At 35.1% G+C, this 25,265-nt stretch overlaps 1 protein-coding gene across 3 annotated transcripts in view; it reads right to left on the reverse strand.

Moving 5' to 3' along the window:
• Window positions 1-25,265, reverse strand: part of COPS2 (COP9 signalosome subunit 2) — a 37,018-nt gene that overhangs the window by 10,817 nt on the left and 936 nt on the right. For 2 of the 3 annotated variants that reach the window (XM_045528744.1, XM_045528761.1), the window contains exons 2-9: window positions 14,926-15,039; window positions 14,218-14,295; window positions 9,668-9,793; window positions 7,264-7,374; window positions 7,058-7,135; window positions 4,224-4,398; window positions 3,820-3,998; window positions 3,663-3,715 (exon numbers count right to left, since the gene is read on the reverse strand). In XM_045528744.1, coding sequence (XP_045384700.1) covers window positions 3,663-3,715; window positions 3,820-3,998; window positions 4,224-4,398; window positions 7,058-7,135; window positions 7,264-7,374; window positions 9,668-9,793; window positions 14,218-14,295; window positions 14,926-15,039 — 914 coding nt within the window. The remainder of the gene's footprint in view (window positions 1-3,662; window positions 3,716-3,819; window positions 3,999-4,223; window positions 4,399-7,057; window positions 7,136-7,263; window positions 7,375-9,667; window positions 9,794-14,217; window positions 14,296-14,925; window positions 15,040-25,265) is intronic. The other variant, XM_045528754.1, reaches the window with a different exon arrangement.

A 25,265-nucleotide genomic window follows, 5' to 3' on the forward strand; every position in this document is an offset into this window, starting at 1 on the left:
GTTGTAAGACGCATTGGAGCTCCTTTACAACTTATTTCTTTTCTCTTGCTTCCCTTAGGACCTTTTCTTTATCTGTGACCTTTGGAAGCTGGATTATTAGGTAGTCTTGTTGTGTTAAATCTGCTTGGTGTTCTATGACTTTTTTGTAACCTGAATATTGATATTCTGTTATTAATTCTTTGAATAAATTTTCTACCCCAATCTTTCTCTACCTCCTTTTTAAGGCCAATAACTCTTAGATTCGCCCCTTTAAAGCTATTTTCTATAACTTTTAGGTGTGCTTCATTCTTTTTTACTTCTTTTTCCTTTTTTCTCTTCTGACTGTATTTTCAAACAGATTGTCTTCAAGCTTACTAATTCTTTCTTCTGTTTGGTCAATCTGCTTCTTAGAGACTCTGATGCAGTTCTCAGCTTGTCAACTGAACTCTTAAGCTCCAGAATTTCTGCTTAATTTTAAAAACTATTTCAATCTCTTCGTTAAATTTCTTTTATTTTTTTGAGATAGAGTCCTGCTCTTTTTTGGGCTAGAGTGCCACAGTGTCAGCCTAGCTCACAGCAACCTTAAGCAATCCTCCAGGTTCAGCCTCCCAAATACCTGGGACTACAGGTGCACACCACCATGACGAACTAATTTTTTTTTTCTATTTTCAGTAGATGGGTTCTTGCTCTTGTTCAGGCTGGTCTCAGAACTCCCGACCTCAAGCTATCCTCTTGCCTCAGCCTCCCAGAGTGTAGGATTACAGGGGTGAGCGACTGCACCTGGCCTTCTTTGCTAAATTTCTGATAGGCTTCTGAATTTCTTCTGTGTTATCTTGAAGTTCATTGAGATTCTTTAGGACAACTATTTTAATCCTTTGCCTGAAAGGTCACATATCTCCATTGCCCCAGGTGTGGTCACTGGTACCTTATTTAGTTCATTTGGTGAGGTCATGTTTTCCCAGGTGTTCCTAATGATTATGGATGTTTTTTCATGTATGGGCACTGAAGAATTAGGAATTTGTTTTAATCTTCACAGTCTGGGCTTGTTTGAATCTGTCTTTCTTAAGAAAGCTTTCCAAGTATTCAAAGGGAATTGAGCACTGTGATCTAAGCCTTTGGTTACTGCAGCTGTATTAGGACTAGGGTTACCTCAGGCGCATTAATGCTGTGACTCTTGCGAACTGCTGGTAGTACCACCTTGGTGGACTTGGGTAAGATATGGGAGAATTCCCTGGATTACCCAGCAAAGCCTCTCACTCTCTGTGTTAGTGTGCTGGAGTTCAGGGAGGAGTGACGTGGCACTCCCTTGTAGCTACCAACACCAGGTTACACCTGAATCCAACTCAGTCTCACTCAGAGCCCACGGAGAATCCTGTCAGGACCAGGTCTTTCCCTTCAGGGCAGCATATTTCCTTTTGGCCCAAGGTGGATACAGAAGTGTCATCTAGGAAATAACGCCTGGACTCAGGGGCCTCAGGAGTTTCCTTGGTACTTTATTTTATTGTGGCTGAGCTGGTACCCAAGGTGCAAAAGAAAGTCCTCTGAACTCTTCTCTCTCTTTTCTCCAAGTGGAAGAAGACTGTCCTTGAGCTGTACTGCCTGTAGTTAGTAGGGGAGTGGATAACACAGGCACTAGCGTGGGAACCACCACTGGTGTCTCACTGGGTCATGTACATCCCAAGTCCACTGGTTCTGTGCCACACAGCTGCAGGAATTGTCCAAGGACTGTAGCCTTTGTGGCCCAACTGCCTTACAAATTTAGACCAGTTCCTAGGCTCCTTTTTGTCAGGTGGTGGTGGTGAGGCTAGCTGGAACTCAGGTTTTTGGGCGGAGTATTTCTCTCTTGCCGGGCTGGTCTAAATGTTCCCTCTGAGGGCACTGGCAGAATTCTGCCCTGTGCTGTGTTCCCCTAAGTCAGGGCAGCCCTGGGTTTCAATGCATGGTCCCACAATCACTTCATTCTTCCTCCCCTGAGCACACAGATTCTGTCTCCACTTAGGGTGCTGGCATGGTATTGCTGAGGGATAGGGTAGTGTAGGCAATGCAAGATTACCTTTTCTGCCCTCTTCAGTGCACCTCTCCTTGATATAATTTTAAAAGCAGGTAGTATGATCGCTCACCTGATTTTTCGTTCTTCTAAAGGTCCTTGGTTACGTGGATAGTTGTTGAATTTAGTGTTCATGCAAAGAGATGAGCGTTGGAGATTTCTATTCAGCCATCTTACTATGTCCCCTCCTCCCTCAATATTTTTTTAAGAATTTTAAAAGTTGAAACTGCTGCTTAGCAATTTAATATTATAAACAATTTCTAAAAAGTATTATGAAGTTAATCTCTAACCAAATCAGTTCTTAATTAATTTGGACAAATGCAGATGAAACAAACTGTTTGAAATAAAGATGGAGAAGTCTCCTTTCATAAGAAAAACTAAACCTAATTCAATAACATATTAAAATAAAGTTAACGATAAAGAAAAAATTAATTTTGTAATGTGGCAAGTTAGGGTTTTTATTCCCCTAGCCATTCCTAGTCCCCCTAAAAAAAACCTTATTTTCACTTTTTTACAGCTAAAATTAAGGTTTCCTCAAAACAAAACATCTAATAACTTGTAAAAGTCATAGCCAAATAACAACAAAGTAAATGAGGACATTTTGCAAAGGAACTTAATATCATGAAATAAGCTATTTTCTCCAAGTATATAAAATTTATATGTAGGTGACTCATAATTTGTAAGTAACTTAGTAGTTTTTTTCTAATGAGAAAAGACTACTAATAGAACATCTGATCATCTAAATTACCTCCATATACTTGCAAAAAAAAAAAATTGCCCTATGTTCCTAACTACATTTTTCTGGCCTTGGTAAACTCAGCTGTACAATCAAAGATAAAGGATTTGAAGAAACTTAGTAAGTTTCTTATAATTCCCTACAAAGAAAGTTCACAAAAGACTAGGGTTCCATTTATTCCTAGTCCAGAGGAAAGTTTCTCTTCTTCACTGATTCTTTTTGCAAAAATAGGCCTTCTCTTCTAGGTTTTTTGTTTGGTCTGATATTCTATAATTTTGTTTAATATTAGTTGATTACGGTAGATTCTTCAGTGGCTAACTGTCATTATTCACACCTTTCCCCACAGGAAAATTAAAAAATATCCTTGGGGTTTCTTACCAGTATGACCCCTCTGTCTCCCCACCCTCCACTTCAGAAAATTATCCATTTTAAATGATATTTTCGTCTTGTCATTGAGAAAATATAGTTTTATGCATGAAGAAATATGTCTATGCAGTCTTGTTTTACCGAAAATTCTTTACTCTTTTTGAAGCAATTCATAATTTCATTTTGGATTAAGGGAGGGAGAGGCAGTAAACACTGTAAAATAGTATTTTAAGACATCCACAGTTTTCTACTGAAAAACAGCAGGTGCGCACATGCATGCACGCACACACACACAAACACGTGGATAATAAAAAAACCAAGCAGTGGATACTTTATAAAATCATTTGACTACAGAAAACAGCATAATAAATTACTTCAGAAGATAAAAATTTCACAAACTTCCATGTATTTCATACGAAAATACAAAAGAGCAAATGCTGAACATAAACGCAATTCTTAAAAGTTCTCTCCCTCTCTCTCTCCTTTATGAACCGCTTTAAGGACATTTACCTTAACCGAGATATAAAATCTTACCTTACTAAATTCGTCATTGCTAAAATTTCTGGATCATTTTTGTACGGCTTGGCCTAAACACAGTAAAAAAAAAAATTAACTGTTTATGTACAAAGACATTACATTTATTTCCGCAAAACATAGCTGATAAGAGAAATTAACAATTAAGCACACACACCTCCTGTGAGTCAAATGGATTTATTCCCGATTTCATTAGCATATTTGCTAAGACCAAATATTTTAAGCAAGTGGTTCGTCTTGGACTTCCTGATTCGTCATAGTTCTTAAAGGCTTCAAAAAAATCAGTGTGTGCCTTTTCAAATTCACCTTCTCTCAAGTGCATTTTACCGCCACATTCTGTAAAGAATAAAACATCAGAGAATATTTTCAGTAATATAATAGCAAGAGTGACCACTTTATAAAGGTCAAATGAAAACTACGTCAGTACTTTCAGTCTTTTAATTCTATAACCTGAATAGAACTGGCCCCAAGGTATATACTTTAGTTCCAAAAAGCAAGCATTTCATTAAACACCCTGCTATCTTCCTAAGTCATCGCCCACCCTCTCCAAACCAAACTTGCCTCTGATAACTCCCATGATCAGTGGATGAGGGATGGCAGACTTGATGTGAAGTGACTGTTCATACAGTGCTTTAAGTTTTTTGTTATTTTTCTGTGCCGTGTACATTTGAATTTCCAAAGCATATATTTCTAATAACTGGGTACCTTTTTTCAGGTCATCTTCTCCATCATCAGTCTAGGAAAGCAAATATTTAACTTCAGTCAAGACAGAATTCAGACCATTCCCTTAGCCTGGGAACTTTACATTTATAATACTATTTCTCTGTGAAAATGCAATGCAAATTTTAACTGGGAACTAGAGTACTAAAAACACCACTTTTAAGGCCAAAAAGAAACCAACACATTCTTTCTGCTTTCTGGTTATTGGATAAGGAAAAAGTTATTGGATGAGCCAGAAGTTTTCTGTACAGTAGTACCCTCTTATTCACAGAAGATACATTCCATGACCCCCAGTGGATACTTGTAACTGTGGATAGTACTGAACCCTATATATACTATGCTCTTCCTATACAGTAGATCTGAACTTAACCTCATCAATAGGTTCTTGGAAACTGTGACTTTAAGTGAAATGATGTGTAACGAAACCAATTACTCCCCCTCATCAACGTTATAACAAACCAATGTTTTTCTGAGGATTTGCTGTATATCATTTCACTTAATGTCAAAAGTTTCCAATGACATGAAATGTGGACTTATTCTACATATATATGATAAAGTTTAATTTATAAATTAGACAGAGTAAGAGATTAATAATAAACTGATAATAAAATAGAATAATTATACTGTAATAAAAGTTATGTGAATGTAGTCTCTTTTTCTCTCTCAAAATATCTTAATATTTTCAGACTATAGTTGACTGCAGGTAACTGAAACCACGGAAAGGGAAACCACAGATAAGAGGGGACTACTATACATATAAAATGTTTTAATGTTTACATTTTTATCTAGGAGATTTATTTTGGTCTTCCCCAAATCTTCACAACTGCTTTCAATCCACTTAATCAAAAAGCACTTCCTGAGTACCTTCCATGTGCAGACACTGGGTCTACCTTAGGGAAATACAAAGTTAAATAAGCCAAGGTTCCTGGTTTCAAAAAGTCACAATTTAGCAGAAAACTAATCTGTAAGTAGATAAATTACAATATAAATGATAATGATTCTAGGGGAAGCATGAATCAAAAGCCTAGGAGAACAGGAGAGAAAGGGACTAACACTCCTGGAGATATCAAACGAATCACAAAGAAGGTGACATTGAGCTCATCTTTAAAGAGGACTGACAGCCCACAATATGTGGGCCATGATATGCAGCATATGGCCAACAGTCAGATATTTGTAAGTATCAAACACTGTCATACATTAAACAGAAATTTAGTGTTTATTGGGTCTTCCACCTTAAAATTTTGTTTATTCACTAATGAATCATAACCAGGCTAAAATATATGATATGCAAAATAATTTGTAAATTCAGATCATGCATCTCTGCCTGAACGTAATTCCACCAAAATACTAAGTACTATTATGCTATTTACAATCCAGATGGCATTTTTCTTCCTTCTTCTTTTTCTTTTACGACAGGGTCTCGCTTTGTTGCTTGGGATAGAGTGCAATGGCATCATCATAGCTCACTGCAACCTCAAACTCCTGGGCTCAAGCAATCCTCGTGCCTCAGTCTCCTAAGTAGCTGGGACAATAGGCATGTGCCGCTATGGCCAACAAAGTTCTGCATTTTTTGAAGAGACAGGGCCTCACAATGTTGGTCAGGCTGGTTTCAAACTCCTGGCCTCAAGTGATCCTCCCACCTCACCCTCCCAAAGTTCTTAGATTATAGGCATGAGCCACCACACCCAGCCCAGATAACATTTTTCTTTGTTCCTAAAGAAATCAACCAAACTTCTTCAGAGGGTTTTTTTGATATTCCTTATATACATACTGACAGACCTTCCTTCATTCAGAAATGGCTTCTCTAACATTTCCATTTCACATGGAACTGAACCTACAATTGTTTATGAATCAGACTAAACTTTCCTAAGAATGCGTAGGTAAGAAACAATTTATAAAAAATTGTTCTGCTTTATAAGGCAAAATTATATCTGTCGGTGAACCGTTTAGAACAGTTTCCTGATTGTTTTCCCCATCCACAGAAATGACATGTATATTATTAAAATAACAGTATTAGGTACTGGAAGAGCTTAATATTTAAAACAGTATTTCCACATAAAATTTAAACTAATATTAAATGACTTGACCAAAACAAAACATGACATACAAAATGAAAGCCCAATTTAAAAATTATACAGCTGACCTGACCATATGGCCATTAAAATTTAAACTAATTAAATAAAATTAAAGACTCACTGCTTCTGTCACACTAGTCACATTTCAAATGCTTGATAGCTACACGTAGCTAGTGTAACCACACTGGATAACACAAATATAGAACATTTCCAGCACCATTTGAAGTTCTATTGGACAATGCTGCTACAGAAGATTCATATATCATAAATCAGAATATAAAGTATCTTTATAAGTTTATAATATCCTGGCTCTATTTTCATAGGGTGCATAACTAAATATCGAGGCTTATTCTTAGTAATATGACTAGCCTGTTTATTTATACCAGTACCTCTTTCCACAAACAATAAGAGTTGAAATTAGGATTAAAATAGAAAGAAATGCAATGCTCATAAAAATGAGCATATTTTATAACTTATTTTTCAAACTTTGCTTTTGGGATGATGCTTAAGCAAAAACATCCCTGATCAGTATCTGAATATGATTATATCTTATGCTTATTACAAAGAAGGAAATATTAAGAAAAAATAAGGGAATGCTACCTGGCAGGATTGATGTAACTGGCGTAAAATTTTTTGAAGCTTTCCATATTCCTCTCGTTCTAAATATAATTTTCCAAGCTGAAAGAAAGTAAACTTATTAAAATCAAAAGATTTCAACATGAGAAGGTGCGTAGCTTTAGGAGGGTTTATTAAGAACACCCACCCACTTCTCAAAAGAAAAAATTGTAAGTACTTGTAATTGTTACCTTTGTGTTTGTCTTAAACCACAGTCTATCATTCTTAGCATCTTTCAAAGCTTCCAGTGTTGTTTCATAGAATTCCTGCAGTAAATCCATCTGACATAAAAAATCAGAATTCTATAATTGTAAACAGCAAATTTGTACCTGTTAATAAAGTTAATTTGAGCAAACTAAAGTGCATCTTCGAACTTCAATACACATAAGATACACTATCTGTATCTTATTGAATGTCTTCTATAGTCCAAAAAATTAACAAAACTGAAGCAAAATATTGACCAAATTTACAAGAAGTGCCAAGATCTCTTTTTAATGGCTGTTTTATAAAACCCAGAAAACACTTTTTCCATATATACTATGTTGTCATAGGTTCTAATGACAACCTATACTAGTATAACCTATAATGGTATATGTTTGTCCTTCCTAATCTAATAACTCATTTTATAGTTATCGAAGTAAATGATGAGCACATGCAACTAACTGTACTGTTACTAACAGTTATGTTTTATTTATTCAACCCTTACTTGGTACCTACAATGTGGCAAACACTAAGCAAGTTGCTGAAGAAACAAATAAGCTTGATCTCTAAAAATTCTTCTACAAATGAGACTGATTAACTGAACTACTCAGCTTTTAAGTCACTAGAAAACCTCGGAGTTGGGTAGAGAGAAAAGTTTCTCTTTTTTTTTTCCTACCCTTCCCCTCCCCTTTTGTTCTTTTTTTGAGAGAAAAGTTTAGTACAATTTTACCTGTCTCTAATCACCACCAATTCACCAATCTGTGTGACATTTTTTCATGGAAATCACTATTTATTTTTCATCTTGATAAACTTCCCTGCTCATCCTCCTCCTCCAACTTCTGGCTTTGCCTTTGTTTGAATATCTGATTCTCTAAATCTCTACTTAATAGGATCAAGAGGTAAGAAGACCATAAGAAGATGAAAGTTTCACATTTTCAGGAAAGGCTACCTATTTATTCATGACCACTGATGGTATATTGAGTAATACAGAGTACCACCCACCCAATATCTATTTTAAAAGACAAAACGCTTACATATGATAGCACATAAAATTACACAATCTTAAAGTTTTAAAATCACATAATTTACCCCCTACCCAACATCTGGCACATTTATAAATAGTGTACCAAAAATGTTTTGATGACACCTGTTTGAAAGACTTGGAAAACATTTTCCCACTTAAGCCCCATATATATAACTTAACTCTAGAATTACTGCCATTAAGTGCTAATGTTCTCACAAAACATATAAGTTTACCTTCCTCTATTTACATTACATACATTTTAAATATAAAGAGTAGAAATAAGGTGCCTCAAGAAATTTAAAAAAAATGACATCTAGCAGAGAAGACAGGAAATGAGAGGCTGATTTTGAGATACTGCGATGAATACAAAAAGTATCAAAATGTTCTAAGAGGCTGGGTGCAGTGGCTCACACCTGTAATCCTAGCATTCTGGGAGGCTGAGGCGGGTGGATCGCTCAAGGTCAGGAGTTCGAGACCAACCTGAGCAAGAGCGAGACCCCCGTCTCTACTAAAAGTAGAAAGAAATGATCTGGACAGCTAAAAATATACATAGAAAAAAATTAGCCTGGCATGGTGGCGCATGCCTGTAGTCCCAGCTACTCGGGAGGCTGAGGCAGAAGGATTGCTTGAGCCCAGAAGTTTGAGGTTGCTGTGAGCTAGGCTGACGCCATAGCACTCTAGCCCAGGCAACAGAGCGAGACTCTGTCTCAAAAAAAAAATATTAAAAAAAAAAAAATTCTAAGAAATATTAAATGATATAGAGAATATATCTTGTACTCAAATATAGAGTAAGAAAGCTAAAACTGTGGACTATGTTGCTTAAAAAATATGAACAATCCAATTACAAATTATCTCAATTAAAATTATCTCAATTATCCAACAAAAATTATATGTATGTAAAAGCATCACTGCTTTCCTTAACAAAAATCTAGACTAACAAAAGCACTGTAATTCCCAATGCCCATTTAGTTTCTTTCATCATTTAGCACTTCCTTTCACCATCCACCCATCCTTTGTAGAAACATTTATTGAACACCTATTGAGGAAAGCCAACCACTAACTGATACAAATACAGGTGTTTCTCAAGGATCTTAACCTCATCAAATCTACACAAACAACCTGTGATTCAGTGTTAAGTTATTTAACACCGCCGAATGGCTGAAGTGATAATGGAGTTTATAAGAAGGGACTGCGACAGCAACTGTATGGGAGTCTAATATAAACTTAGAAGAGTTGTCTGCAGATTATTTTAGTACCTAAAGATAAACTGCTTAAATAGAACCTCTAGGCCTTTTCTTTTTTAAAGAACAAAGCCCTTACTATAAATAATAAACACATTGACAGTACCAAGAGGTAAAATTGAGTCTAACCTGTTTAGAAGTGGAGATATAATCAAGAATAGAATTAATGGATTTTTCAGAATAATTTCTTGTGACTGCACTCCGAATATAGGTCAATAGTTGTTTATATCTATTCATCATTTCTGGAAAGTTTGTCTGTAAGGGAAGTAAAATGAGTTATATATTTATATACTAAAATACATACACATGATTAAGATTATAGAAAATACTACATAATTGAAATATAGTTCAAATAGTTCATAATATAGTTTTATAAAAGAGCAACTACATATGATAGGAACACCATAAACATTTTATCTTAAATTTGAAATGACTAGATTACTCAGATATACAAACCAAATTTATGAAGTTAGCCATGAAACAAACACAACTTCTAAATTTTACAAATTTCAGATACCATTCATCACTGCACAATACATTTATTTAAATCACAAAAACTACTAAAATAGTCATAGACCAAAATATACAAATAAAATCTAACTTTTCAAATGCTTTGGGAACCAGCTATGCAGATATTAGCTATATCCTTCCCTGAAGTTTTACTCCTTCATTAGGAAGCTCTCCAGCAAAAGTTACATGTTTCTTTTCTGCCTATACCTGGCTGGCTGCACACAAAAATACGAAGTGAAAGAATCTTGTCAAGCCTTGATATTCACTTCAGATCAAGAAAAGTCCTGCCACCCAAGGCTCTACTCAATAGCTAGTGTTGCTATTCCTTGTATGACTATTTGTACTATTGTGGGTTATTCCAGCAAACATGAAAGATCTGAAGAATTAAGGAGTACTAGTGAAATTTCTATGAGTTAAGTATTTTGAGGGAGGCTTACCATCCCTAGGTATATCATGTAAGTCAATTTGTAAGTCTAACTTTAAAACCTGCATCCATAGTTCCCATAATCTCCAACTGCTATTAATCTTTTTTTTTTAACTGAGTTAGGCTCTATTCTTTTAATCAAAGATGTGAAGGGGCCGGGCGCAGTGGCTCACGCCTGTAATCCTAGCACTCTGGGAGGCCGAGGCAGGTGGATCGCTTGAGGTCAGGAGTTTGAGACCAGCCTGAGCGAGACCCCGTCTCTACTAAAAATAGAAAGAAATTATCTGGCCAACTAAAAATATATATAGAAAAAATTAGCTGGGCATGGTGGCGCATGCCTGTAGTCCCAGCTACTTGGGAGGCTGAGGCAGGAGGATCGCTTGAGCCCAGGAGTTTGAGGTTGCTGTGAGCTAGGCTGATGCCACGGCACTCACTCTAGCCCGGGCAACAAAGCGAGACTCTGTCTCAAAAAAAAAAAAAAAAAAAAAAACAAACAAAAAACAAAGATGTGAAGTATTGGCAGATATAAACGCTTTTTTCTCTAATTGAACATGTGTGTTTATTAGGGTGAGGAATAAACTAATGATACTGTAATTTTCCTGCTTGTGACTATATATTCTGTCCTGGGAGACAGTATGAAGGATAAAAAAACATGAGAAGAATTCCTGAAACCTTCTAAGCAAGAATCAAATTACAAAACAGTAAATGGTAGAAGTGGGTGGGACAAAAATGAATAGAAACATGAGAAAAAGCTTTAGCTATATATGTATGTGTCTCAAACTACTTTTGTCTCCCAAGTATGCAGGTTTCATGGAGTAAATGGGTAACATCCTATCAATAAGCTACTAAAACCCAAGTTACAGTACATATCTTGTAGCAAAAGGAAAATCGGAGAAATATGATTGTCCCAACTTTGAGACTATATCTTGGCATTGAAAAGATTTTTGCAAAAAGTTACAGTTTTGAATTCATTTCCTTATGTTATAATAACTTTAAAGCTCATTTTTCAAAAATTATGTTACTGTAATTAAAGACTGAAGGAAGATTAGCTAAACCAGTCAATATGCAGGGAAGTTGATAATGAACCCTTCCAACTTCTTACTACCTAAAACCACCACATACAACATAGATCCTACTCTCAATCTAACTAGAAAATGAGGGGGCACAAGTATGGAAGCTGAAATGACTCTTGTGAACCACAATTCATTCACACATGCTGCTAGAGGAAACAAAAGATAGTTAAGGTAGAAAAAATAACATAAAATGCAAGTAACCCCAACTCCCTTACTACCTTCCCATTCTGCTCAAGGAAAAATGGCAAAACCAAGTCTTAAGGATAGCTTAGTGTTTAAATGGACTCAAAAACTAAACCACTGCTAGTATGTTAAGACAGCACATTTCTATAGGGACTTTTGGTATTGCCTCAAATCATAGAACCTTAAAAGCTGAACATTCAGCTCCTAATGTCACTATAATTGTGTAGTCAAAAGTCTGTCCCTTGAGACACTGGTGCTTCTTTCACAACCTTCTAAGTTATTAATTTAAATACAGCAACTATTTGTGTTTAATATTTTCACAAATGATAAATGGAAAGAAAGCACAGGGGCTATGTGCAATATAGATATGCTCTAAGAATATCAGAGCAGAACTAGAAAGGATAAATGCAATGTAGATATTTTTCCTTCTTTAATTAATGCAATATACTCAATAACATTTAACATGTCTTGAACAGTTTTGATATTTTGGGAGGAAGAAATCAACTAAAGCATTTTACGGATTGCTTTTGTAGAAGATGCCATGAAGAGCCCCTCCTCATAAAGAGTTTATCAAAAAGAGGAGGATGTAAGATTAATAGAAGTTAACTGGATAAATGTACTAGTCAGGGAGTTCATTTTTACGTAGATGGGATAGAGAAGCAGCTAATGGGGAGACAGAGGAGGCATATGGGAAATACAGAAACAGGAAAAAAAGTGGTAACTGATTATCAGATATCCTTCCATTTGTCATAGTACCTGTACCTTCCAAGTGCTTACTCTCTGCTAACCTGAGCACCAAATTAATTTTTGTCTTAAAAGTTCTTCTTGGCTGGGCGCGGTGGCTCACGCCTGTAATCCTAGCCCTCTGGGAGGCCGAGGCGGGTGGATCGCTCGAGGTCAGGAGCTCGAGACCAGCCTGAGCGAGACCCCGTCTCTACTAAAAATAGAAAGAAATTATCTGGCCAACTAAAAATATATAGAGAAAAAATTAGCCGGGCATGGTGGCTCATGCCTGTAGTCCCAGCTACTCGGGAGGCTGAGGCAGTAGGATCGCTTAAGCCCAGGAGTTTGAGGTTGCTGTGAGCTAGGCTGATGCCACGGCACTCACTCTAGCCTGGGCAACAAAGTGAGACTCTGTCTCAAAAAAAAAAAAAAAAAAAGTTCTTCTTGACTGATGAATAACTGGTCAGTAAAAAATTTAAAAAAAAAAAGAAAAAGTTCTTTTAATCTTAGTGATATATTCATGACTGTACCTAGTCCTTTCAACTAATTCTTTTCCCCCGACTTCTCTGTACTCTTGAATTTTGTTTGGGCAGTTTAAAGAAATTGAGGATTGGCATTCTATGAGTTCATTCAACAAAAATATCTGAGTACCAACTAAATGACAGATACACTTATAGGTGCTAAGAATGTAACAGTGAATAAAACAAAGCCCTGCTCTCATGGAGCTTACAACTTACTGGGGGAGGGGGCGGTGTGGAGAGCAGCAATAAATAATGGATCAAATGGTGACATATACAAAGAAGAAAAATAGCAGGATAAAATGAAATGAAATGATGATGGGAAGGACGCTACTTTATATTGGGTGGTCAGGAAAAGGCCATCCTGATATATGCAGACATCTGAACAGACTTGAATCAAATGAAGAAAAGAGTCATATAGCTATCTGACAGAACAACACTGAGGCAGAGGAAACAGTAAGTGCAAGCCCTTACACAGGAGTACGGTTGGGATGACTAGAGGAATAGCAAGGAGCCTAGTAAAGGAACAAATAGAAAAAAGGTTAGAAAGGCAGCCAAAGGTGAGCTTACCATAGGGCCGTGTAGGCCATGTTAAGGATTTTGGATTTTACTCAGGGGCATTGGGGACCATTAGAAGATATGGAGTAAAGAAATGATATAATCTGACTTACATTTTAAAAGGATCACTCTGCTACTTGTGGAGAACAGGAAAAGGATGAAAATAAGGAGACCAGTTAAGAGGCTATTGCAATAATCCAGGTGAGAGATGATGTTGGCTTGGACCAGAGTAGCAGAGATAGAAATGGTAAGTAGCAGTCAGATACTGGATATATTTCGAAGATACATAATGCCACCTGGATTTGCCAATGGATTGTTTGTGGGGCGAGAGAAAAAGAGAGGAGTTAAGTATAATGCTAAGGTTTTTGGGCCTAGTCAGTGGATGAAGAACTTAAACTCCAAAATAAATCCTAATAGCTTGTGGAAAAGTCACTCTATTAATAATGGAGCCAAGTAGTGTCCACGTATCTAAAAGAATAAGTTTTCTTAAACAGAAAACTTTTGTATCCTACGCAGAAATTTTTTTGCTGAGTAGTAGTACTGTAGTCCTAACAGCAAAGCAAACTAAATATAAAAATATATCAAAAGAACTATTTGAGAGAAGTAGATAATAGTGGTACTTTGGTGTAATAAGGTAATATATACCTATAGAATCTCTATCAGTTTAATTCCCCTCAAAACAAGTCTTACCAACTTGAAGTTAATCTTAATCATTTGTTTCAGTGCTTTAAATCCCCATTCTCCTTTTTCACCTTCAAGTTCCAAAACCTACAAAAGAGAAGAAACTTTTAGTCTACCTTAATATCAACACATTATTTTCTAATGACATCTAATGTCTAAGTTTGGAATTAATTTTGCATTAACATTTCCCCAAGGATTTCACCATTTCCCAATGTCACTTTTTAAAGGCTTTAAAAAAACAGACAAGTCTTAAGATGCTTACTTAAGTATAAGTGAGTGCATTTTGAAGTTCCTTCATCAAAAGATTAAGAACTACGTCTCAATTATTATACAGTTCTAGAAGTACTTTTTCCTCCTAAAGAACCTTTAGTAAAAATAATCCAAAAGTATATGAGTATGTCAAGAAATCAAGCTATTTATAATAGTGCAACCACACTTATGTGGGCTATCCCAAAAGAAAGAACAAGATTGCGGTGATGATACCTACTGACCATCACATTGGTTCTCCTGCCAGAACCATACTAGCTTGATCACAAAAACAACAGGATAGCTCTTTTGAAATATTTACTTGTGCTGCACAATGCAAACTTACCTTACAGGATTATCAATAAGTATTCAAAACACATTTCTGAGGTAAAATCACTTGGGCCTTATTTAATTTAATACATCATTAAAAATACATTTTAAGACACAGAATCAACTGGAAACAATATAAACCTTTTGGAAACTGCTTAATGCTGCTTTTGGGTCATCTTCTTTTAATGCTTTGGAATTATAGTACTGATTTTCCAAATCCACATTTGGCTCAGAGTTACTATCTTCAGAGTATTCCTGTGTTGGAAAGAAAGAGATATTAGGAAAAAAAAAAAATCTACATGTTGCACTTTAAAATGTGAATACCATTAAGATGGAAACACTATACGTTTATACAAAACAAAACAAGCTTGAATACATAGGTAAATGCCATTGATATTTAACCATTACGTAAAAGGGGTTGGGGTCGCTGGGAGGGGGAAGGAGGAGGCAGCCCAAAGCAAGTGTATAATAAACTAGAATTATTTTTGTCAGGTCAAAACTATAATTTCCATAGAATCAACCCATAGGAAGAATACAAATAACTAATATTAGTTAATGACCCCAATTCCGTAGTGGTTAAGCTTTCATTGGTCATGGAACCTAAGAAAAATCTAACATACATGTGCTCCAATTATTAATCTTTGGTTCTGTAATCTAATTTTTTCTACTCCCTGAGTCTAAATTTCACTGCTCTAACATGGTCTAACTAGCTAGGATGGTCACTACTTATGACAGAGTAGTACAATGCTAAATGTGATTATATGTTAATAAGAATATTTGTCTTGTGCATTCCACAATACAATAGCTGCTTGTATTAATGTGACAATTAGCTTTATAACAAATCAAAATAAGTAAAGCAAAATATTTCCCAACACATGAATTCAGTTCTTTGTTAAAAACAATAAGGCAGAAGGAAAAATTGGAATGAAGCTATTTTGCGGAGCAGCGTAAACAAGTTTTAAATAGTTCTAAGATATTGCATCTAATAATGAAAATTACAAAATACACATGGGCTGGTATAATGAAAAGTATTACTTTAGGAAGCCACAAGATAGAGATTATTTCCTTTTTTGTTACAAGTCATTACAAAGGGCAAGTTTATGTCAAATTAAGAATAGTTCGTGGAAGTAAACACAAAAAGACAAGGACAAGAACAGTATTACAGAATTATTTCTAAATTCAAATACAGTTAATAAATTTTTTCATGAGATATTTATGGAAAATTCTATAAAGTCTCATAAAGGCATAGGCATGAAGAAAAGTACGCTGAGCACAGTGTTTGGAAAGCTCAAAAATTCGTCAACACAGGATGAATTTTTCAATAATCAAAATAGTAACTTTGTAATGTGCGCCCTCTGGTGGATAATTATTTCCTCGTGTGAAGACATGAAACTGGCACTCAGTCATGTTTAATGTATGAAAACCACTTGGAACATTTCTTCTAGGAACAAGATCAAACTCTGGGTAGTAAATAAATTTCTTAACGATTCATTCACTTCTTAATGCTCATAATCTAGATTTGACTACGATGGAACTGATCAAACTAAAAAAAGGAATTAATAAGTCAATTACACACAGGATGATGCTGTGATAGTGATGGCTCCAAGGCTGGGTTTTGAGATAAACGGAAGCTTGCCTGCTAGACAAAACAGGAGAAAATAAAGAGAATACCACATGCAAGAACAGCATAAACAATGGAAGATAACTTTTTTGGAACATAAAAAGTCCTTATTGATTCTATCTTCAAAATAAATCTCAAATCCATCTACCTTCCCCTCTTCCCCTCCCACGACTCTACCCTATCAAGCTGCTTTCATCTCTCCACAAAATTTAAGTCTTCCTATTCCTTTTAACCTTCAAGTCCCAATGTTGTCATGGTAAGCAGGCAGAATAAGCTTCATAAAATGTAAATTATGTCATTTCTCTCCTCAAAAATGGCTTCCCATTGCTCTTAAAATCAAATTCAAAGTCATCAAAATCTATCTCCTGTCAAAGTCTCCCTCATTCATTTTGCTGCAGCCACCCTGGCCTGACTCTCAACAAGTTTCCCACCTTTATATACTATTCCTCCCTTCTCTTTCCACTTCTCTTCATCTGGTTGACTATTAAATATCATTTCAGATCTTAGCTTAAGTGACATTTCCTCAGGAAACAATTGGGTTAAATTACAGCTATAAAACCTACTGTATCCATTTGGAAATCAGTTCTTCTCTAATAGTTTTATTAGCTTGGAACAAAAATTTCCAAAAACTTTTATCTAAGATTTATCATAAAAACTTCACTTAAAACTGTTCAATAAGATAGAAGAATAGCAACTCAAACCTTCAGAATGCACCCTTGAACTTGGAAATAAAATAAAAACAAAAATATTTCTGATTTACATTTATCACAAAGTAAGAATTTGGACTCCCATTTAAAGTCCATTTCTTGGCCCAAAACAGATTAGAATAAAACAACTAGGTCAGGTTTTGAGAAGAGGAAAGTACAAGATGAGAGGTACACATGATATTAATAGTAGTGGGATTGGATTCACAGAGGTTGCCAGCAAAGGGGAAACAAAATATATCAGGAATTGAAGAAGTTAATGTCAATTATCTGGAAATTATTCAACCACTCACTTAAAACATTGTTAAAAACAGGATCTTTTACATTTCTTGCCATGTTTCACATAGTGTCTTGTCATTTCAATCACTGAATACCTATTATAGTGCAAGATTGGCTACCTGTAACCTCTGGGACCTGACAGATTTCAGATTGAGATTTCTAAACTTTAGATGTTATAACTCCAAAAAAATCACAATGACTGAGATAAGATTTGAATCTGCTCTCAAAATTTTGTGAATATATTCTTTTGGTTTTTCATATTATATAGTTCAAAAAGTAGAATGTATAATTTTTTACGTAATTGCAATTCAACTCTTGTTATTGCTAAAATATATAAAATACATGAGAATTGACACAACTGATTTTCTACTGATTGACTTATGAATAGGCAATCCCTCGTTATGATCTGTAACACCATGTTCATATGGCTTGAACCAGCCAACACCATATTACTAACCTGTCATTTGCAGCTCAGTGAATCAAATCATCACCACAAGCTATGCAATACAACAAACTATTCTTCAGTTATTACACAGGCATGCTTTATCAAATTGATATTTTGAAGTCTTTAAAAGAACAATTCTATTTGTTTGAATGCTTCTATTGTTTACGCTTAATGATCATGATCTTTAATACATGCCAGCATTTAAGTATTGTTCACACAAATGCAAATTAACAGTCCTTCCCCCCTCAAGGTACTCATGATTTATTAAGAGATAGACATGCAAACAAAACTGTGATATAACACAATAAAAGCAATAATAGACACACATACTAGGTACAGTGGGATCTCAAAAATGAGTAATCAACTACTTTTGAGTTAGAGGAAGGAACAGGCACCCTATTCAGGTATCTAAGTATGAAAAGGAGTTGCCAGCAATGAGGAAAGGCAGCTGAAATAAAGCAATTAATGTGTGTTTGAATAGTATTACACATCTGAAGAACCATGACTAGTTTGGGGTGAAGCATAGGATGTACAAAGGGTTGATGAGAGATGAACTGGTACTGGACAGGGGAAGAGGACAACAGAAGCCTAGCAAGGAGTTTAGATCCAATGGAGAGCCACTAAAAGATTCTACAAGGAAATAATCAGATTCGTGTTTCAGGAAGAGTACTCTGGTAAAAATGAAATAGCCCACTGGATACTCTCATAAGTCAAGCCAAGAGATGATGAAGCCTGATCCCAAGTGTAGAATAGGGAGAAAAGGAAGGTGATGGAATAAATATAGAAGATGTTAAAAACTATTAAGGATGTAAAATAAAAGAGACCCACCATATGGGCATAAGATAAAGAAAAATAAAGTTACCCATAATGACTACCATGGGCTTGCTAACACGTGGTGCCATTAATTAGAATAGGGAATACAGAAAAAGCTTTAAATAAACATTGCTAAACTGAATCCAGTTGTGTCAAGTGAATAAGAGATAAGAATTTGTAAAAGTTTAAATGCTTTTAATAGAAGAGAAACTGAAATTTTAACAAAGAGTTTGAACAATATGTGAAAAATAAACAAGCACTTGGATATTGTAAAAGAGATTAAAAAAAAATTATAGTTCAATAACAGTTCCAACCTAACCTACTTATGTAACTCCTGTCCTGACATCTCCTGACAGCAATCTATGATCGATCCACACTACCCAAATCTATTCTTTCCCCAAATACACCACACAATTTCAAATTTCTGCTTTGGCATAAACTGTTCTTTTTGCTAGGAATTCTAATCAAGCCCCCCCACTACCCCCAACAACCTTTTTGCTTTATTCCTATGATGTTCCTCAACCCTAATACTCCTAGGAAATGTATTCATCAAGGCTTAACTTTGTGATTCTTTCTCCAATTCTTCATAGTAAACTAAATTTTTCTCCTCAGTTGTATGTTTCTGCATGACATGCATCTCTCTAACACAGAGCTTTGTATGTATGTTGTTTCCATACTCCTCTCAGTTGCCCACTGTGAACTTCTCAAAAGCAGGAATTTACTTATTTATCAGTGTATTCCCAGAGCCTGGGATATCATAAAATGCTCAAAAATGTTTAATTGAAATGAAAAGTGTGTGAGCATTCCAAAATAACCCAACACACAATAGCCAGGGGCAATTTTGACTATGTGGTGAAATGTAACCACTGCTGAACAGAGTCAGTTCCATAGTTCTATACTTACTCTTGTGTCTGCTGCCAATAGAGGTCCTAAGAAATGTACTTTTAGAAAAACAAGACTCACCATTAACAATGTTTTCTGAGCCTGGACCACGTCTAGATAGTTGTACCAGACGCTGAGCACACTAAGAGGTAGAAGGCAGTGTTCCATTCTCCTTAAAGACCAGATATAATGCAAATCCTAGGTAGTCACTGTGGTTTAGCTATTCATAAAGTTACCCACTTTAAAAAATTTCATCTGTTACTGGGCCCTAATTTATTATCTACGGTGTAAATTAGAATGCTTTTTTTATTTGTCCTAAACTTTCAGTCTTAAAATTAAATTTTCCAAGTACAGCCATCATAAAAGTCATCAAACTTAAGCTCTAGTTCTGACTCTCCTACTAATTTGTCCTGTAAATTTAGGTAAATGACTCACTTCCAATGCTTTGGTTCTTCTTGTGTCCAATTTGGGAGCTGAATGCTTTAGAAGTTTCTAATTCCCACTAGGTCCATGTGTTCATTTTGAGATATAATGTACAAGTAACAATTCACTTTGTTGCATATTCATAGTTTACAGACTTAAGTTATCATTGAAAAGTATTAAATATATTTTAGTATTTATTAAATTTATTTATGCTTATTAAACATTAACTTTATTATTAAATTTATATAACTTTATTTTATTCTTAACATGTAAGAATTGTCTCCCATTATTTTCACTATCCTTGTTTGAACCTCTCTAATTTCATTACAGAAGATATATCTATGAGGTAAAGCAACAGGCCTTTTTGAAAACTCACCAAAACTTATATTCCCAATCAGTATTTTTCTTTAAAGTAGTAGCTTTAGGGGGAAGTAAAATTATTACAACAATGTTGACATGAATTACAATAATGCTTCTGAAATTCTCAAGAAAACTAACTTTATTGAAGTCAGGTATTTCTAACCTAAAGCAGCATCATCCAGTTTGATGGCTCAACTTATTTATCAAACCTAACTCTCAATATAATTTTCAACTACATCTACAAAAAGGACAAAACCTGGCAACACCTAAATTTTTTTTGAAAAGCTGCACATTGCTTTGAACATCAAAAGATTAAAAACAGGCCAAATTCTCATCAATAGAGAACCAATTAAATATTGTACATCCATGCAATCAACGCATTTGTAGAAAGAAATGGGTAAACTCTTGGCAAACTTACACAGTATAATCTCTAAGATAAATTAAAAAGCAAAATGTAGAACAATATTTATAATATGCTATATCCTCGTTAAGAAAGGGGGGATAAGAATGTATTAATATATTTGGTTATCTACTGGGAGCAATAAGAACTGGGCAGATGGAGAAGAAGAATGGAAAAGAAACTTTAATGTATATATTTTCATATTTTCTAGTGTTGAAACATGTGCATGTATTAACTAGTTTAAAAAGCTATGTTAGGCCAGGCGTGGTGGCTCACGCCTGTAATCCTAGCACTCTGGGAGGCCAAGGTGGGTGGATCGTTTGAGCTCAGGAGTTCGAGACCAGCCTGAGCAAGAGGGAGACCCCGTCTCTACTAAAAATATAGAAAGAAATTAGTCAGACAACTACAAATATATACAAAAAATTAGCCGGGCATGGTGGCGCATGCCTGTAGTCCCAGCTGCTCAGGCAGAAGGATTGCTTGAGCCCAGGAGTTTGAGGTTGCTGTGAGCGAGGCTGACGCCACAGCACTCTAGCCAGGGCAAAAAGAGCGAGACTCTGTTTAAAAAAACAAAAAAAAAGCTATGTTAAATATGCTTCGGATTCTAAAGACAATTTTTTAAGAGGAACTCTAAAAATTTTGAGCAATGACAGAAGCACTGTTTGGCTTCCCAAGACCAAAGTAACATTTTTGCTCATCATTTATACCCTGCTCCCTGCCCACAACCCCAATCAGTAAAAGTAATGTAGGTTCACTGTGAAAAGTTTTCAAGAAATAAATTTTTTTAAAAATTAAAATCACTGATACTTTTATTTCCAGACATTTTTCTGTATTTTTTCCCACCTAACAAAAAACAGGATAATGTGGATTACACTTTCTTTGATATTCTTTAAACTTAACATTTACAGTGGATATGTGTTCATTGTGTGCACAGCACTGGTCATCAACCCTTCATCATCTTTCTTCTGATTTTATTAAAGTGGTAACAAGAGATTCTATAAGAGATCCTGTAGCTAAGACTCATCTACCTCCCCAACAAAAAAGGCAGACAAAAAAAGAAGTACAAATTTAGGGCATTAAAACTGCTATATATTAAGATGAGAAAAACAATACTTTCATTCACTAATCCCAACTAGGAGCTTGACTAGGGAAATATAAAGGAATTCACAGCTTGGTAATATATTTAACCAAGTGGAATTATTCTATCTTTTGGACAATGTTTTCCTTGTAACACACTTAAATAACTGTATTCAAGTATACAATACTCTGCTTATAACAAGACTTACCAAAGAGTAATTTTTGGAATGAAATCAGTTTGCCTCAAATCCTTTCTAAAATGATTATTAGAAGTACTATGTAATTTCATGCTAGAATGATTGGACTGGAATTACAATATAGTTAACTTATCAATCCTTAACAACTTAATGAATGGCACTACACCTATTATTTAGTATTATCACATCAGCAAATAATCTATAAATCTGTAAGATCAGCAATGGATGAAAACTCATCTACTAGTACCATCTCCTACCTCTCCATCAACTGGTACATAGATTACTAGGCTTGTAAAATGCCTGCTTCTGCCTCTAATAAAAATCAAATAGATCTTAGAAATATGAGGTCAAGTATATTGAATTCTTTTTTTTTTTTAACCAAGTTTGTTCTCTTTTCTTTTAGATCTTTCTTGGGCACAAATCATTATTTACTTTCCTGGATAAAAACAGCATAGATTTGGGGCCAGGCATGGTGGCTAACACCTGTAATCCTAGCACTCTGGAAGGCTGAGGCAGGAGGATCACTTGAGGTCAGGAGTTCCAGACCAACCTGAGAAAGAGTGAGACCCCATCTCTACTAAAAATAGAAAAAAAACAGCAGGGCGTAGCAGCGTGTGCCTGTAGTTCCAGCTACTCAGGAGGCTGAGGCAGGAAGATTGCTTGAGCACAAGAGTTTGAGGTTGCTGTGAGCTAGGGTGATGCCATGGCACTCTGGCCCGGGTAACAGAGCGACACTGTCTCAAAAACAAACAAACAAGAACAGCATAGATTTAGAAACATTTTTAATTTTTCAGGTTGTATTCCAACTACCTATTTCCACTAGATTGGGCAAGGAAAAAAAGTGATTTAGGGTACTAAAATTTATCAACAAACAACCTACAAAGATAATACTGAGTATTACTGTGTTCAGAAATAGTCATGGCTCTAGTTAGCATTTTTTAACTAAAATGAGGTGATGACCAATTTTCCAACAGATAATACATTTTTTAAAAAAAAGAAATCTCCCTAAGATGGCAAGTCAATTCTGTAGACTCTTTATTCAAGTCCTAAGAAACAGAATACAACCAAGGCAAAATAACTATTAAAAAAATAAAAAAACTCTTTTGACATCATGTAAACATGAAATGGCAATCTGTTCCTTTAATTTTTTTTTAACATATAATGATTTAAGGAAATTGACTAAGGAAATGAAAAATAAAATTTATGCTCCCAAAATATTAACTGTTAGTAGATAGAACATAGAAACTTCCACTATTTGACATCTGATTGGGAATCCAGAATGGCATTTACATGAGAGAGATATGAGGGGGAGGAAGATCTATTTAATAGAATGCTGAAGGGAAAAAAAAAAAATCAAAACACCCCAACATTTCATTTAATTATGTAGTAGTGCAAAATCTTACTTTTTTAAAAAAGATAAAAAGTCAAACAACTATATATTCAACTTTATTATACTGTGCAGGTAGTATAGGCCCTAAAAGGCTGCGGAAACACAGGCAAGTTAAAACATTATATGTGTAATTAAAATCTTGCAAAAATTAATCAAATACTCCATGGGACAATAAGATTCTCATTGTCATTCCTTACATTACATTCTCAATGATGATCTTCAAGTTAATTATAGTGCTAATAAGTTGTGTATTCAACAGATTATTGCTTAGGAAAGAGATGAGCAGAAACATTTAAGAACACAAACTAAAAATACAAACACCGCTTCTCAAAAGAAGATATACAAATGGCCAACACTTACATGAAAAAATGCTCAACATCACTAATCATCAAGGAAATGGAAATCTTAATGAGATATTATTTTATCTCAGTTAGAATACCTATTATCAAAAAAGACAGACAACAGACAGGCAGACACACACACACACTCCAGGTGCTGGTGAGGATGAGGATGGGAAGGGAACTCTTACACATTGTTGGTAGGAATGTAAATTAATACAGCCATTATGAAAAAGAGTACGAGGATTTCTCACAAAACTAAAAAGGGAACTACTATATGATCCAGCAATCCTACTACCGGGTATTTTTCCAAAAGAAAGGAAATCAGTATACAAAAGGGATACCTACACATTAATGTTTATTGCAGCACTATTCACAATAGCCAAGAAATGCAATCAACCTAAGTGTCCATCAATGGATGAATGAATAAAGAAAATGTGGTATATATACACAATGGAATACTATTCAGCCATAAAACAGTCATTTGCAGCAACACAGATGCAACTCGAGGTGATTATGTTAAGCGAAAAAAGCCAGGTACAGAAAGACAAATATTGCATGTACTTACTTAATATGGGAGCTAAAATAGTTGATCTCACAGAGGTATAGAGTGGAAGGATAGATACCAGAAGCTGGGAAAAGTGTCTGTGAGTGTGGTGTTTGTATGTGTGTGGGGTGGTGGTGGTGGTGGTAGTGGACAAAGAGAGGTTGGTGAATGGGTACCAACATACAGTTAGATAGAAGGAGTAAATTCTAATGTTCTATAGCAGAGTAGGATGACTATAGTTAACAACCATGTACTGTATATTTCAAAACTGCTAGAAGAGAGGACTTGGAAATGTTCCGAACACACAGAAGTGATAAATACTTGAGGTGATGGATATCCTAAATACTCTGACTTCATCATTACATATCCTATGCATGTAGCAAAATATCACAAGTATCAAATAAATGTGTACAAAATACTATGAATAAAAATTAATAGTTATAAAACCACCTACAGAAACAGGTAAATAAAAATGGATATATACCACAAATAACACATTCTTAATGAACTGAGGCATTACCCACAACTGGCTTGGTTTGCACAAACTAAAATGTAAGGTAGAAACCATAACTATTAGCAAAGCTCTACACTAACTTTATCAAAATCTCTGTTATGACTTTGAAGTAAAAGGAAGAATTTCCCTCTCTATTTTGCAAAATGTGCCTTCTTTTAAATTGCAAAGATTAATGGGAAGTGATTTCTGAATTCCCCCATGCAAATAAATTATACACTAATTCAAAACAATATATTAGTATCTTGAGAATCTCTGGCACTTAATATATAAGATGTGCCAGACTTCCCAAAACATCAACTTCATAACTTTACAATAATGCAGAATCACCATAATATACAAGAACCACACAAAACACCCCAAAAATAAAGAACCAAAGCAAAGTTGATGCTAATTCTTGGTGAAGATAATTTTTCTTAGTTCCCACACAATGGTTTTGAACAGCAACCTGAAACATAAGTGAATTTTTGTAAACCCATTCATAAATTAAACCT

Source organism: Lemur catta, chromosome 1 (genome assembly GCF_020740605.2).
Source record: "Lemur catta isolate mLemCat1 chromosome 1, mLemCat1.pri, whole genome shotgun sequence".
NCBI classification, from domain to species: Eukaryota; Metazoa; Chordata; class Mammalia; order Primates; family Lemuridae; genus Lemur; species Lemur catta.